Below are 16163 nucleotides of genomic sequence, written 5' to 3'. Positions count from 1 at the left end.
GAACCTTTTGATCTGATCATACGTAACAGAATATCTTTATTCATTTTTGTTTAAAATGATCACCCAAGTGTCATCTGAAGGGTTATACTGGGTTAGGGTGCGCATATTGTTTTGTTTATGCAAAGCTACGTACATTTACGTTTTAATAACTTGCAAAAAAGATGTTTTCAGAGGGTACCTCCAGCTTACATTTGCCGCTTCCAGACATGCACTGAAGTCCAGACATTTCCTTGGAAGTTTGAGAACGCACATGTGAGAACGCACATGTTGCTGCGGACATTTATTGGGAACTTTTCCTGCCAGACCCCCCCCCCAGTAAAAATGTCCAGAAATTGTCAGTGAGCCCATGCGAGAATGCAGCAGGGAAAAAAAAAAATTCTCCGGGGGATTCACGGCGAGCACGTGGGCGGCCGCTCTACCGAGCCATTACCCTTCGCCTCAATGTTCCAGAAATGTTCCCGCTGTTGTGAACTCGTCTGGCTTCAATAATCTCCCGCTGCGTTCTTCATATGTGAAACAGCAAATGTCCAGAAAATTGGGTTCGGACATTCTCGTGTCGGAAAACGGCTTCATTATAGAGTGGGGGGGGGGAACTTCACAACCGCGCACAGTCAGGAGGATTCGTTCATGGCTCATGGCTGTGACCGTACCGCGGCGTTTTATGATGTCGACGATAATGTGCTCCATCTGAGCCTTTTTATTGTTTAAATAATTCACGCCGCTTTACACACTATTCCGGGGATGCGCTTTATTTGCATTTACAACGTATAAAACAGACAAATGAGAGGAGAGCACATAAAACGCAAACTGTGCGCAGGTGAAAACGCAGGAACCCCACAGGTCTTCTAAAAAATCATCCCAGCTGGAGGAAATTACATAGTCGATGAGAGCGCGGGCAGCGGCAGATGCGGAAAAACAGCCCCGACGCGCGGCGAATGTCTTATGGAGCGCGGGGCCTCGTCGCCCCGCCGTAAGTGTCCGATAAGGAGGTTGCGACCTCGCCTCACCGGGGGCCTCTGCTGTCGTTACTTTCAGTGTCGGTGGGATATGAATACGAGTCGTGCCTCGACGTGGTGCTCTGGGAGAAGAGGACGGCGATGTTGCAGGGCTTTGAACTGGATGCCTCCACCATGGGGGGGTGGATGTTGGACAAGCACCACATATTGGACATTCAGAACGGTAAGAAATATTCATCTATATATATATATATATATTTATATTTATGGTGTGTGTGTGTGTGAAGCATAAAGATAGGTGGACTCCCAGGGTTCTTTACCCTGAATCACCTCAATAAATATCTGAATCAAAAGATGAATTATGTTTCGTCATCCCATCTGGAGATAATAGAGGAGAGTTGTGAAGGGCTGATCATTCACAGTAATGACGGAATAAATCAGTGAGGGGAAGTCACCGGGGTGCGAGGCTCGCCGCGATTTCCACACCGCTCAGCTATTCCAGGAAGACGGCCCCGTTGGCCGCCCGCGGAGGCTCAAGCTTTTCGGTGAACAGGCGTCATGTTTTCATTCTCGCATTAATTCAATGGACCAAATTACATTTTCCTGCGCCGTCATCAAACTCCCCCCCGGAACCGCTTTGGACCGCCGAAGCACAATAGAGCGGACGAGCGTCCGCTCCGAGGGGGGCCGGCGCCGGCGGAGGAGACGCGACAAAGGCGAAAACGCACCTGATGACACCATCAGATGCGCATACATCACTGGGCCGTTGGCCCGCGTCACAGTACCGCGAGGTCACACTCTATAAATCAGACAATCCAGTCTGGTTGCCAATGTTGTAACTGTGCAGGCAGTAATACGACCGCAATTACGAGAAGCGGGGCCCTCGGGGTGCTGCGCGTTGTCAGTTCGCCGGGCGGCTGTTTTGACACTCCAGCCCGCAAGTGTTGTTCCAGCTGTCCGACGCAATTTGTGTCCCCGTCATCTCGAAGACAGTCGAGGTTAAAGTCTCGGCCTTCAGCGGAGTCCTTAGTCCTGCGCTGTCATATTAGGGTTCTTTACTGGATGTTCAGTTAGTTTTGTGGGGGGTGGGGGGGGTTATTGCGTGTTTATTCGGTTTTGGGTGGGCACTCTTCTTTTCCTTTTTTTTTTTACTGGGCTAATTCCAAATGCTGTTTTTTTGTGGGGGGGGAATTCCATTTTCAGTTACTAGGATTTTGCAAAAGTCACGGATGGATTGCAGATTGATTGACTGAGTTCTCGCCAGACTGTTGTGTCTTTAAGGCCTCCGAGTCTGCGGATTTTCTTTTGCTTTTTTTCCCCCCTCGGTCGCTGCATCGCTGCTGAGGAACTGGGCTTAGTTACAAACGATTTTTTTCTTCTTCTTCTTCTTCTTCGTCTCCTTCGTCTGATTCCACTTTATTTTTATCACCGAGAAGCTGTGCAAACGTTACAGCTGATTTAACGCGTAGATGCGAACCAGATGTTTTTCCAGTCTGCCTACCCATCCTCTCTCAGCCTTGTGCTTCTCGACAGCCGCAACGGGATTTTTTGTCAAGTGTGTTTCTCCTATTGTGCGCGTGCGGGGTCGGCGCGACGCCGCATATTCAACATGTAGACAGAACTGTCAAAAATGTCCAATTTTTTAAGTGGCTTTCAAGTCAAAAAGGAGTTTTCAGAGCTCTTAGTGTGAAAGATAAAGACAAATAAAGTCCCGTCACTCCGAGAGAGATAAACTTTTTCACTTAGCAAGAGCAAGAGAAGTGCAAAATTATCAAATTGCCTTCTCTTTTCAAAGAGGAAATATTCCTCTCTGTCATCATCGGGAGGAGGAAGTATGACTCAACGAAGCATCTTTCTAGCGCGTCTTTGTCCGACTCTTTTATTTATTGCACACCTACAGTCACTTTGTCGTTCAGGGGTCACAATATTCACCTAAGAGGGTTTTTTTTTCTTTTCTGATTCACTCCCCTTTTTTGCTGTTTTTGCACGAGTTAATATGAAGTCAATTCCTCTGGAAGCAGCAGAAATGACCAAATTTAGTCGAAGGTGAGCTCTTGTCGGGCGACGCACTTCAGCGAACACTTCAGTGTGCATCGCCTTGAAGCCGCCTCACGGCAAACAAACAAAAGCCTTTATACAGTAATTACTATGCCAGTCTGTGCAATTGACGGGTGAATCCCTTTTAAATGTATTTTTTCTTTCAAATGAAATACCTTGTACCCCGCGTTCGTCAAAGGCTTGACTCATCATAACACATAAAAAGAAAGAAAGTATGCATTAATCACCTCAGTGTGTGATTAAGTTGTAGTGAATAAGGCGCAAGAGAAATAAACGAGGTTCACCGGTTTAACAGGACGCTGTTCATGTTTGTGTGTACCCCCCCCCCCCCCCCCCCCCCCCCCCCCGGTGCTACATATCTTTTATTTCAATCTCTACTGTCTTCAATAACACGTGGGAGAAGAACCCGAGCTGACCAATCACAGAATCTCCGTGCGGTATCCCCACAGCCCCCCGACGAGTGGCTACACAGCTACGATGTGAAGAGAGATTTATACGAGTTCTGGAGCCTCTTCACAGACCCTCCGCAGCTTCCTGGCGCAACGTGTAAATCTGGCGCTGGCATCGCTGAGTTGTTGTTGTTTTTTTGCAGCCGGTGGTCCACCGAGCTTTAAATAAAACCTCCGGGGTTATTCGCGCCGCTCGACATCTTGGCAAAGAGGGGATGTTTGTGCCGATAGACCTTCGGCCTGCTCCTTGAACCCAGTCTGTTAGGGCATCTCACGCGCGCACCTACAAACAATTCGTTCCACAGCACAATGCGCATCGGCTCTGCGCAGCCACGCAGTCCGTGCATTCTGTATGTATATTAGGTCCCCTCGCATCTCGGAGGTGGTACAAACCGTCTTCCGTCAGATGCGGGCTGTGGCAAAGCTGTCAGAGAGCCGCTCCCTGAGACGGGAGTCCTCCCTTTTACTTTGCTCAAAACCTTGATGCCGCTCGGCCCTGCTTCTCCGTTGAACGTCGGAAAGAACAGACATACTGCAGGGGGCCCATTGCCGAGCCCAATCTGTCAAGCCGTCCAGAGCGTGGAGTGTGTGAAGTGTGCAGAAGTACACAGGAATGCGCCTGGAGCTCCACTGCTGCTGGTGCATTCCTTGTTTCATCCCCACCTGTCTCAAAGTACGGCAACGCCACATCTGAAGACTTCCCCGTGGCAGCGTCACAGTCGGAGTTGGAGTGTGCGAGATGCGTCTGCACGCGCGGTCAACAGATAGGTGCGGGCGCGTGTGATATGATAATGTGCCGGCGCATTCCTTTATTAGACGGGGCTGTGGCGTGTGTCTGGATTTATCAGAAAATTGGATGTTAGTGTGCAAGAAATGTAATTCGCCATCGTGTGCGCGGCTTGGACGTTTTACGCGGCAGCAAGGACGACAGAAATAAAACACCAGCCGGATGGTGTCGGGCTCTTGAGCTGGAGCCTCCCCGCGGCTGTTTCACACTTTTCCACTCGTCCTTCTGAGAGCACTGACGCCCGAAAAACAGATTGCAAGGTCTGACTAAATAGAAAAATTTTAAAAATCACAAATCAAAAACAGTTAATGCAAACTTGTCTTGTTCTGTCTCATTTAGCCATGTCTGACAGCAGCTTAATCAATTTGCCCCAAAGGGTTTCATGCCACAATCCTATTAGCTCCACTGAAAGACAGTAAGCTCAGTAAAGGCGCCTTCAGACTCTGAGATCTCAGCAAGACACGCTGTGCATCTAATAAACCTGTAGGCTGTACTACGAGAAGGCCGACTGAATCGCAGGCTGCGACGCAAGTCGAAACACAATGAATACAAAATATCGTCAGTGTGCATTGGCCATCTGTGTAGCTAAGCGATGGAGCAAGAACCGAGGACCTTGCATCGGCGCTATTTATGTGTGGAAGAACCTCCGCAGAGGAGGAGGAGGATGTGGACCCGGTGGTGGCCGAGGAACAGAGGCGTCATTTGTCCAGTGCATCAGTTCATGCTGCATTCCTATTGGCTGGTTAGTAGACCTTGGTCCGAGTTGCAGTGGTGGGAGGAACTACTCAAACACTGTACTTAGGTAAAGGTACAAATAAACAGACAAAAATGTACTTTTGTAAAAGTCAAAGTACCCCAAGTACTTGCTTTAAAATATACTTAAAGTATTCAAAGTAAAACTCCTTGTCTCCCTAATGCCAGTGTGACCACCGCATGTATATTTTGTAAATACAAAAGTAGTACAAGTTGTGCCATTTTTAAATAAGAATGCTGCAGATGATAATACTGGCATCGTGGCAAATAATCTCATATCAATTATTTGAAAAGGTTATCGTCCCCACTCCGCGAGGGGCTTTTCATTTTTGACACGACAAGACACAAAGACGGAGCGACGAAAAGCGGCACGCCCCCGAGGAGAGCGAGGGAACGAGACCATGCGCGCTTACGAGTGAAGCGTGGACCGAGTTAAACTGTCAAAAGACTCCCTGTGCTTCAGCGGAGAGGCGGAAACACTGGGTCTAAAGTACTTCTACTTCGTTACTGTCACATTGTGAGGTGGTCATCCTTAATTTCTGATACTTGCCCCGGGTCTTTGGCCGCGGGACCGTGACGGCGGCCATCTTCGAATCGCTCTCACAGTGCGATGTACAGTGGGACCACCATTTTGGAGCAACGCCCCCCCCCCCCCCCCCCCCCCCCCCATTGGTCATCTTTTGACTGCGGCAGCTCAAAATCACAGTTTATACACTGCCACAAGTCTGTGAAAGGATTTTGGTTGCAACTTTGCTTTGCCAGCTACATTAATTCTAAAGTATCAGACAGAACCCTATCTGTAATCGTAACTGTCGTCGTGCCCCCCCCCCCCCCCCCCACACACACACACACACACATATTCATTTTTTATCACAGAGGTTGTGGGTAGGCACCCGGTTTCATCCGCTTGCACTTTTCCCGTCCGAACTGAATTATTCAGTCTCGCATTCAGCCACTTTTTTTTGTCATCCGTGATTTATGGCCCGTGCGGGGTTTTGGGCGGCGGATGCAGTTCGATATCCTCAGTCGGCATGAAGATGAATCCAAATATCACTGGTTTGCCGCCGCTGCTGCGCCCCGTATTGATTCTTTAATGCCGTAAACCTTGACTAATGTCCTCACCCACACATGTTAACAAGTGGCGGTCCTCTTGCCGCCCTCGCACAAGTTGTGCCCCAGACGTTCGCCATCGCTCTCTGCTGCGACTCCTGCTTCCTTCTCTTCGCGCCGCTCCAGACGTCCGAGGACTCTCCCTCTCGTCGCTCGTGGCCAGAGGCCCCGGCAGAAGAAGGCAGTCTCCCTCTCTCTGCCTCCACTCCGGAGCCTGTCAAACTCCATAGGGCAAATTGCCGGTGTCTGCGCTTCAGTCACGTCCTCCTGCCCCCCTCTTTTTATTTTTGCTCACGAGTGGATATGCCTTCCCACTCCAACTGTGGAGGAACTATCTCTGGGAGCATAACCGATTCTTGTCGGACACAGCGAGAGTTCAGAAAGACGCTGTCGCTCGTGCGCTCTCGCCCGTACGAGCTCACACACGGATGTCTCCTGCGCACTTCTTCTGGCCTCCGTCGCGGCGAAACCGCTCGGTTTGCCCGGGCGGAGGAGACCAAAGGAAGGACGGTGTGCAATCAAGACCCTCCCGCTCCTCCCCGACCAATCCCCGGGCCCTCCGCGTGTCACCAAGGTGACATTGCTCGGGGCGCTCGGCCTCGCGTTCGTACCATTAATCATCTCCGGAGCTGTGATGTCGGCATTTGACTTTTTTTTCTTCTTCTTCTTCCTCTTCTTCTTCTTCTTCTCTTTTTTCTTTCCGCTACACGACTCAAATTAGCCTTTTATCAAAAGCAATCATTACCGTCTGTTATGATTCTCCGAAAGAGGAATCAAGTGAACAAACAGTCATCAAGGCGTCAATCTGCATATTTAAAGGTGGCCTTGGTCGTAGCGTAGCGGCTTCTGTTAACGGGAGGCAGGCTGCGTGTGAATATGACAGAGCATTTGTAAAATGAATGCATAAACCTCCGTTAAAGACGCCGAAGGCCACTTTCGGTCCCCGACACCGTCGGAGGCCTCCTCCTCCTCCTCCTCCTCCTCCTCCGGCCCCCGGGGCGCGCCGGGTATACTTTCGGAAAACCCCAAAATTTCCCATCAGTGCTGCTCACCAGCTGAGACGTCACAAGCTCGACCCCAGCGACGACCATCAGCGGCAATGTGTCACGGACACCGAGTGTCCTCGCGGGAAGAGAACTGAGCCTTAATCTGCTCCCTCGCCCAACAGCAGAGTGAAAGAGTGGAGTCGTCCGCGCTAATTGCGGACGGATCGCGGGGGATGGGGGGTCGGGGGGGGGGGGGGGGGGGGGGTGGGGGGGGGGTGGGGGGGGGTCGCAGATGATTGATTAGCGGATTTATTCCATTGCTCCATGTCGTCTAATAGCCTATGGTAAGACGTGTGTGTACAGTAAACTGTGATGGAAGTGTAAATAGAGAGGACTGCGGCAGCTTGCCAAAATGACCTCAGAGTTAAGTGTTTTATATTTCCCCCCCTTCTTCCTCTCTGCTGAACGCCAGCCAAAGTGCTAGACGGCGATGCCGCTGCAGCCGGTCCATGCCCTACACACTGCATTAGGCTTTTGGCTATCGCAGGAAAAACATCTTCGGCGGGTTTTTTTTCTTCTGGAGAACGCTGAGAAGCTGTTGCACAGGCAGCCATTAGAATTCTTGCAAGACTCGCATATTATATCGCATTTATTATTTGTAGCTACGTTTCCGGTGGCGCGAAGCTCTCCGCCCGGCCGAGGAATTTTTCCCATCACACGGCGCGTCTTCGCTCATTGAGCAGACACATGGATCACATTTCAATTAGAGTCCCAAGGTCGCACATCTGATGGCGTCACGCGTAAAGCTGTCCCCCGGACCTATTTGTCTTTGTTAGGGGGCTCGCGTAGAACGCGGCGGAATACAAAAGACGGATTGGTCCGATCGTCCCGTCAGGGAGTCTCGCCAGACCGTGCCTTCATTTGAATTTGCCCTTCAATCAATTAAATCAATGAGAGGAACTAATCAGAGGAGGGGCGAGCGGCATTGGCCCGCACGCTCGATTTCACGTACGTGGAAGGTTGCCTCGCGGCACGGCGACGTGGGAGAGCAACATTATGTGGCCGTTCAGCGGTGTCACAGATCCGCTAATTAGCACAGAGGCGGTGTGAACTCAAACAAGTCGCTGGATGTGAATAATGAAGTGCTGCTAGCGTGCACGTCGTCTCGTTTGATGTGTTTTTCTCCTTTGAAGAGTCTGTGAGCCCTCGGTGAAATGGATGCCCCATTACGAGGGGAGGTACACGGCCATGTGTTTATGATTTACCACCTCGCTTTTACCTGTTGACCTGGGGAAAACAGAATACGTGTCAGGTAAAAGGAACATTATTTTAGATATAAATGTGACCCAGCTTCGTGGGAGGTTTCCGGGAACACACAGTTTCTGTATCAATGTCTGGGGATGGATTATGAGTGTGTGTCAGGTAAATTGATAGTCGGCTTGTTGCTCGTGTGCTGCCAAGTACTTCACATCTGATCATCGTCTGATCTTTTTGTATTACTTAATACACCAAAGTCAATATGACAGCATAATTAAAATTGCGTGCGAGACAAGCCGCGCGTTTATTGTTTCTTTTCTTTTCCAGTTAGAGCCGAAAGGAACGCAGTGACCTCAGTTTTTTTGTTCCGAGACTGCAATGACGCGAGTCGTTACCCATTTAGGAACTATTTGAAATAAACGTAGTATGATATCCTTACAGATTAATCTTTATAAGCCATATATATATATATATATATATTTAACTTTGGTTTAATAGCAAGTATATGTGAGAATTCATAAAATACACATAAGGCTCTCTTTTATAATCCCTCGCATAAATTCAAAGGTGCTATGGGAGTGAATGTTGTTCCCAGCATGTCCTTTTTTGTCATTTCTTGTAGCAGATTAATTTGACTTTTTGGAAAATATGTTCATTTGTGTGTTCAGCATGGAGCTGGGGGCAGTTCGCCTGATCTGGCATTATCACTGGACGCAGGAGAAACAAATAACTGTCTATAACATTGAAGTGTGTGTTTTTATATTTGTATGTGTGTGGACTTAAATATTTTTCTACTTTGGATAGAGCCCGGCTTCACGCTCCCTTTTGCTTCCTGTCTTCATGCTATGAGCTACGTTTATAACCTCCTGGCTCCAGCTCCATTCTTAAAACACACGAAATGCCGAGCGGTATTGATTTTTCTCACGTGACAATGTATGTGCAAGAAAGCAAAATAGACAAAATGTCAAACCCCTTCCTTTAACCCAGGTTACTGCACATGTCATTGTGAATGGACCGGAGACTATGTGTTTCCATTTTGGGGCCGGATCCGCCGTGCGAGAGCTGACAAACTCCAGAGTCTTTCCGAGTCCGTCGTCCGCCTCCGGTGGCCTAACGAATGCTTTCGTACCTGCTGCGAGTAAACCGCCGCTCTTTTCCTGCCAGGGATTCTTTACAAGGGCAGCGGGGAGAACCAGTTCATCTCCCTCCAGCCGCCGGTGATCTCCACGGTCATGGGGAACGGGCGGCGCCGGAGCATCTCGTGCCCCAGCTGCAACGGACAGGCCCAGGGCAACAAGCTGCTGGCGCCGGTGGCCCTGGCGTGGGGCATCGACGGAAGTCTGTACGTCGGCGATTTCAACTACGTCCGCCGCATCTACCCGTCTGGCAACGTCACGAGCATCATGGAGCTCAGGTAAGAGCTTTGAGGGTTGTGTTACCTGTTGACTCTCTACTGGTGCGAGCACTGGTTGAAGTATGAATATAAGCTGTGCACAGTTTGTGTGTTATGTGTATAACGACGAGCGGACAAAATGTCACGCAAGATATTGTAGGTTTTCTGTCGTGCGTGACATTCAAAGACAGCATGCAACATATTGTCGTCAACATATATATGCCTAATTTGTAAAGAAAAATCTTACCAAATTTAGTCCTCAGCGTGGAGAGGGGAAACCAAAATGACACGGTGGATTGACTTCCACTCACATACATTCGTGTTTTTTTCCCTGCCCCATAGAAATTTGAAATCCTTTCCTCATCCATCTCCATAATTAGGAAAGACATCCTGTCTTCCGCGCGTAATTGGGATGATTTACGTCGCCGCGCCAAGTTGGCTCCCACTCAGCGACGACTCTGCTGCTTCGGCCAGTTGGCTTGTTTCGAAGTAGCAGGTGTTGATTAAACGTACATCGGGGGCGATCATCCCTACATGAGGCGTCCCGCATGGGTGACGGACACGTGGCGACTCACCCCGAAAGGACACGGGTTCGCGACAGCGTTGGCAGGTAGTCCGAGCGGTGCGTGTGTGTAAGTCAGTGTGAAGATTATAGAGGTGGACGTTCACTGGAAGAACCGGAAGCGATCGATTCCTTTCCCGCCTCGGTGACCTGCGCAGTGTGTGAGCCGCGCCAGGGCGGCTGCTCGTGCGGCGGCAGCGAGTAGGAATGGTTTAAGCGGGATGCTGTTGCTGAGGAGTGTGTGCATGCTCGGCAACACTCTCTCAGGATGAATAATGGCTCGAGGAATGGTTTGTGTCTCCGAGCGGCTGTTTTAACTCGGCTCACAAGGAGAGGAACACAAAGCGCCGCCACGCAAGACTTTGTGTCGCGTTGGCTAAAATTGAATTTTAAAGGTAACGGTAAGAGTAAGGGGAGGTTTAATTCATATTAGATGGCAGCTCCAATACAGATGTATACAATAACCATGGGAAAAAAAAGTGCCAGTTTCTTTGCAAAATGCACTTCATCTTGGTGAATATTTGCTTGTGTTTCTATTTCGTGTGGGTCTATTCAAAGCCGAAGCGGTTTCAGCCGTCGGCGCACGCGTCGATGCGTGGTCGCTGCATAAGGGGCAAAAAACACTTCGTACAGGGATTCCCTTAATCGCATCCGACTGCCGGTAGTGTAAAGTCCGCATCCAGTGGCCAGCGCAACAGTGGCCGAATCAATATTTCGATATGAGTGGTTAAATTGAGAAAAGCGGTGGTGAATGCAGGACCGGGCTTGGCGGAGACAGGAGTACACCTTTTCCTCCCTGTGGTTGGTGCCTCTCGGCCACAGTCTGCCCTCTCCTCTTTCTGTGGATTGCCTCTGACTGCGACTTTCTCTATCGGCTGTGCTCTCACGTCGCTCTGTGCTCCAGCTGTTTGTATTTCTTTACCCCGACGCCGCGAGGAACAGGACGGGGTCAAAAACCCGAGTGTGCGTCCGGAACCGCGCAGTGGTCAGTGTGCGAACGCGAAGGGGGGACGCCGTTGGACTGTTGAGGAGTTTGCAATAGTCCAATTATCATATTCATGACATCACTGCGTCGCATTTTGATTCTGCTTAGTGTCAGCCGCAGTTTCAGATCTCTATCTGCTCGCTTCTCTCCCCACTCTCTGCGCTCATACATAAATATATATACATATATACATATATATATATATATATATATATATATATACAGTGTTTTAATGCAAAAGGCTTCTCTCTCATTTACATGTTGTTCTGTTTGTGTTGTCAGACGACGGAACGAGTGTGAAGCGCTGACTGAAACTCGGGGCCATTAAGACGACGCGTCAACCAGCCAGTCACTTCCGAGGCGTCGCCGAGCTTCTGCTCTGCTCGGCTAAAATCTAAAAGATTTTCATAAACCTGACGTCGCCTGACAACAATCAACGCGTACACGGGTGAAAGACGGCGCCTGCGCTGCGCTTCTCGGCCGCATTTACATGCAGAGCGATCGCTCAGAGAGAGAGAGAGAGAGAGAGAAGCAAGAGAATATCTTCATTAATTTTAACCATTTTCTCGCGTGAACAACAGCCGGACCGATATGGATTTTTGGGGGCCGAGTAAAAAAAATCCTATACCGATAAAAAAGAAAACTGTCCTTTGATTCCTTAGATGTTGTTTTCAAACCCCTTATGACAAAACAATGTAATTAAGGCTTGATATTTTACAGTTTAACCATAAACTTTAGTGTAAGTAACCCCAAAAACAAACAAACATGAATACCACCAACTTTATAGAACTGGAAAAAAAAGAAAATAAACATAAATGCACATATTTTCTGCATTGTTTATTCTGCAAAGTTAAAGTTTTCATATCGACGCACGAAAACGTCTGGAAATTGAGTTGCCCGCTCACACACACACACACACACACACACACACACAACCAGAGTTGATCCGTTTGAGACGTTGTCCCTGCTGGAATAACTTTGTTCGGTTTCGGAGGGTGGAGAACGTTGCTCTGCGTATTCCTCGTGGTGTCATAAAGAAATACAAAGACTGGAGCCCGACACATACTGGGGTTTTTCGGGGGCCCCGCATGCACACGTGGACGACGCACGCGGCAATATTGATTTATGTGTGACGGGCCGATATCGTCTGATAAGACTGCCCAGCGACTTATTGGTCGGGGTCTAAACGATAGCGCTGTCTGGTGGGTGAATAACAACACTGTGAAAAAAACATCCCTTTGCCAATTTCCCTGTCTTGATTCTTCTCCTCTTTTCCTGCCCACTCCTGAACCCTGTCGTAGAAATAAAGACTTTAGACACAGGTAGGTGTGTTTCTAATCTCAGTGCATGTTTTTCTTCCTTTATGCTCTCCATACATCATCACCTTTGTCATCCCACCTTACGACTACATGAGTAACTCTTTCCCTATTCACCTTTAGCACCCGTGATTAGCATGTGTAATTACGACAAACCAATTACTGGTTGATTACGTCTGAATAAGAAGAAGGGAGCGTGAATAGGGAACCGTGCAATGGGATTATCGGCTGGGTGGCTGCAATATATATTTAAAAAAAAATTGAAATGAAGTATTAATGTAAATGTGCACAATCAGCACGTATGTATACATTAGAATGCAGTCCAGTACAACAGTGGTGCAATTAACAAAACAAAACCCCCCAAAAAAACGTCCGTGAAGCTTCTAATTACATTTCCGGTAATGGCGTTCGGCAGATGCTCCTATCCGCGGGGGATTACACAACTGCTCTGTATTCGTGATTAAGACGGAGATTGGCGGCAATTAGGTGTTTTTTGTCCCGGTGATTAACTTGACCATAAACCGCCAGAGGTGCGGAGGCACGCGAGCGACCTCCGGGACAACTCCGTCGAGCCGGGCGATCCGGGCGACGGGATGCGTGCGGGCGGGCGCGCGAATTTAAAATCAACACCCAATTTGCCTGATTTGTTTACTGAAAGCAGCAGCAGTTGCCCCCCACCCCCCCACCTCCCCCCCACCCTGTTTTACTACAGAGCCCGTTGTCTCCCCTTCATTTAATTCCAGCTGCAGGTGCAGTGCAGTTTTTGATTAGTGCTTGTATCAGAGTTTTTTTCTGTGTGTGTGTGTGTTTTCTGTATACTTGTAAGCTTTGTGAGCTTAATTGACCCCCAGAGGAAAACAAAAGCCCCCCCCCCCCCCGCCGATGCAACGCAGGGGCAAGACAATTTGTCATCAGTCGGCGGAAATACAGTTTTATTTCCCTCCAACGGTCGTGCGCGGGGGTCTAGAAGGCCACAGCGGTCCGGCTACTTGTCGGCCCACGTGACTTGCGTTTCCTCTTTGGTTTTGATTTGTTTCTGCGTATCCTCGAAGATCTACAACCACAGGGACGCGGCCAAAGGAAGCTGACCGCAGCCAACTTATGATGAGCCACTGAGCAGGAGGCGGCCGGGACGCGGGGCGGGCGTGGTGGAACCCGTGGGACGTAGAGAAGGAAACGTGAAGCGCAAAGAGCGCTGGTCTGCCGTTTAGTTGGTTTTTTTGCGCGATCGCCAAAGAGTCTTTACAGTAGGTTTTCTTTTTTTCTTTCTTCGTCCCTCCACCTAGGAAGTAAAGGAAATATTAGATAAAAGACCATAAAGTCAAATCTTAAAACTTGCCATTAAACTTAAAGTACGCGACTAATTTAGGATCAGAAGCTTCACAAGGGTTTTATTTATCGCAGGACCGTTTTTTTTATTCTTTTTATGAAGACTGCATAAAAGGTCATACAGGTGTTTCATTTATAGTGTCCACCCCCCCCCCCCCCCCCTTTGCCACTTCTGCCCCCCCACAAGAGTTACTTGTGTGCGTCTCGGCGAAAATTCTTCTTTCGAGGGAACCTGACTGCATCCCCGCACGCACGCGCACACACACACACACACACACACACACACACACACACACACACACACACACAGTTTGGGCATTTATTTTGACTCGTAAAGGCCTGTCACGTTTTACGACTCCATCTTCATCATTTCACAAAGATGTTTCATGGCCACATTCCTTTTCGCCGTCACATTATGCCACTTCCAAAGCCGACCAGTATTGACCGAGGAACCATTAAAGCTGGAGTACAACCAGCGGAGGCCGCATGTTTACGACTGCACCGTGAAGCGGGCGGTTCTTCGTATTAACTGCCTCTGTTTTGAGCTCTTTAATGACACTTGAGCGACCTGCTATGCATCGACTCTGCCAATAGTGTGCCGGCGTTTTGAGTTTGGTTTTTTAAAAAAAAGGGACCGACGCGGAAAATGATCCGTTTAATTGGCTTTCTTCAAGTCCGAGTATCGAGTCGATCGCGTGTTGGGAAAAATCTTTTGATTTTCAGTCTTAAGACACATTAGTTCTGATTCAAAACGAGTTAGATCCATCATGAGATTATGTGGGGGGGGGGGGGGGATGCAAATAAGCAGCAGCAGATGCAATGTCATTAGTTGTTGCACTTTGTCAACATAAGCCCGTCATTTTCTGGAACTTCCAAAGGCGTCTCCCCACAGGGGAGTGATAAGAACTCAAATGATCTGGCGTGCGAGTTGTCATTTTTGGCTTTGTAAACTGGAACCCCCGCCCCCCCGCCGCAGTGGTATCCTGTTAAATTCAGTTTGACTTCCGTCTTTTTCAACCTTCTGTCTTCTCTCCAAAGCGCCCTCAAAGGCTTTGCCCTTTTTTCTGCTGCTGTGGGAATTCTTCAGTTTTTTACACAATGGGGGGGGGGGGGGGGGGGGATAGCTGGTTTTGTTTTGTCATGCGTGTGTCATCATGGCTTCGCGTTTTTCAGACATGAAACATGAAAATATCCGGACCCTTTGTTTTTTTTCGGACATTTTCCGGAGTTGATGCGCTCACGGCGACAAGAAGGGTGTTTGAAAATGTCCGAGAAAAATTGAGTTTGGACATTTTTCAAAGTTTGCATATGAGGAACGCAGCAGGAGACGGCCCGAGTCCGAGCAACGGGAACATTTCTGTGGCGTCCGGGTCGAGCATGCATTCAGGAATCAGTGACTTCGTTTACGGCCACCAAGGCGACCACAAGGTTTTCCATTCCGTATGCTCACAGAGGGCTGGCGGGAAAAGTTCCAGAAAAAGGTCCCGCCCTCAGCGCGTGTCCGAAAGCAGCTCTGTGCTGCAGCGGAAACTCCGGCGGAGGCAGTTTGGATCGCCTGTCTGCAGCATCGCCGCCTCCAGCTCGTTATCCACGTACATGACATTTGATTGAAACGATAATAAGATTATATTAAGCTGCAATTGGACTGGGGAGAAAAAAAAACAAACAAGCTCCATTTACGGTGTGTGTGTGTCTTTAGAAGGCGACATCCCTAATGACGGCTTAGATACCTAGAAAAGTAACCTGATTGAACGCCGGCGTTAACTTGCGATCGACTCTTGGAAAGCAATTAAAACAAATGTGCGAGTCTGAAGGGCGCTCCTCCGGCTCCATTACTGGTAACAGGTACACGGGACTTTGCTCTTAGTCTTTAAACAATTACAACTTTCTACATTACCCTTAAATGTTAGGGGAGGGGAAACAGTGTTCTCTTTTCAAATCTAATGCAAACTGAAAACAATGTTGGCTCTCGGGAGAGATTCTCTTGCTAATATTCCTCCACTAAATTTATTCAGAGGCAAAATGAGGCCAATTTTCATTAGGACATTTAAAGTTCTTTTCCCATTTTTTTTTTTGTTTTTTTCCGGTGTTTTACAGACATTATTCTATTAGCTCACATCTTCGGGTTATATTTGCAGCGTTAAGTGACTGTTTGGCAGCACTGTAATGTCATTTAAAAGTTTTTAAAAAATCCTCTATGTAACTTGAGTTATCGTTTTCAA

General features: G+C 48.6%; 1 protein-coding gene across 6 annotated transcripts in view; it reads left to right on the top strand.

Moving 5' to 3' along the window:
• Positions 1-16163, top strand: part of si:dkey-237h12.3 (teneurin-3) — a 129563-nt gene that overhangs the window by 97836 nt on the left and 15564 nt on the right. For 4 of the 6 annotated variants that reach the window (XM_035650609.2, XM_035650607.2, XM_035650605.2 and 1 more), the window contains 3 exons: positions 1036-1179; positions 9521-9770; positions 12598-12618. In XM_035650609.2, coding sequence (XP_035506502.1) covers positions 1036-1179; positions 9521-9770; positions 12598-12618 — 415 coding nt within the window. The remainder of the gene's footprint in view (positions 1-1035; positions 1180-9520; positions 9771-12597; positions 12619-16163) is intronic. The other 2 variants (XM_035650610.2, XM_035650606.2) reach the window with 1 other exon arrangement.

This window comes from Scophthalmus maximus, chromosome 9 (assembly GCF_022379125.1).
Source record: "Scophthalmus maximus strain ysfricsl-2021 chromosome 9, ASM2237912v1, whole genome shotgun sequence".
NCBI classification, from domain to species: domain Eukaryota; kingdom Metazoa; phylum Chordata; class Actinopteri; order Pleuronectiformes; family Scophthalmidae; genus Scophthalmus; species Scophthalmus maximus.
Note: the sequence above shows the minus strand (reverse complement) of the source record. Positions and strands in the feature narration are given on the sequence as shown.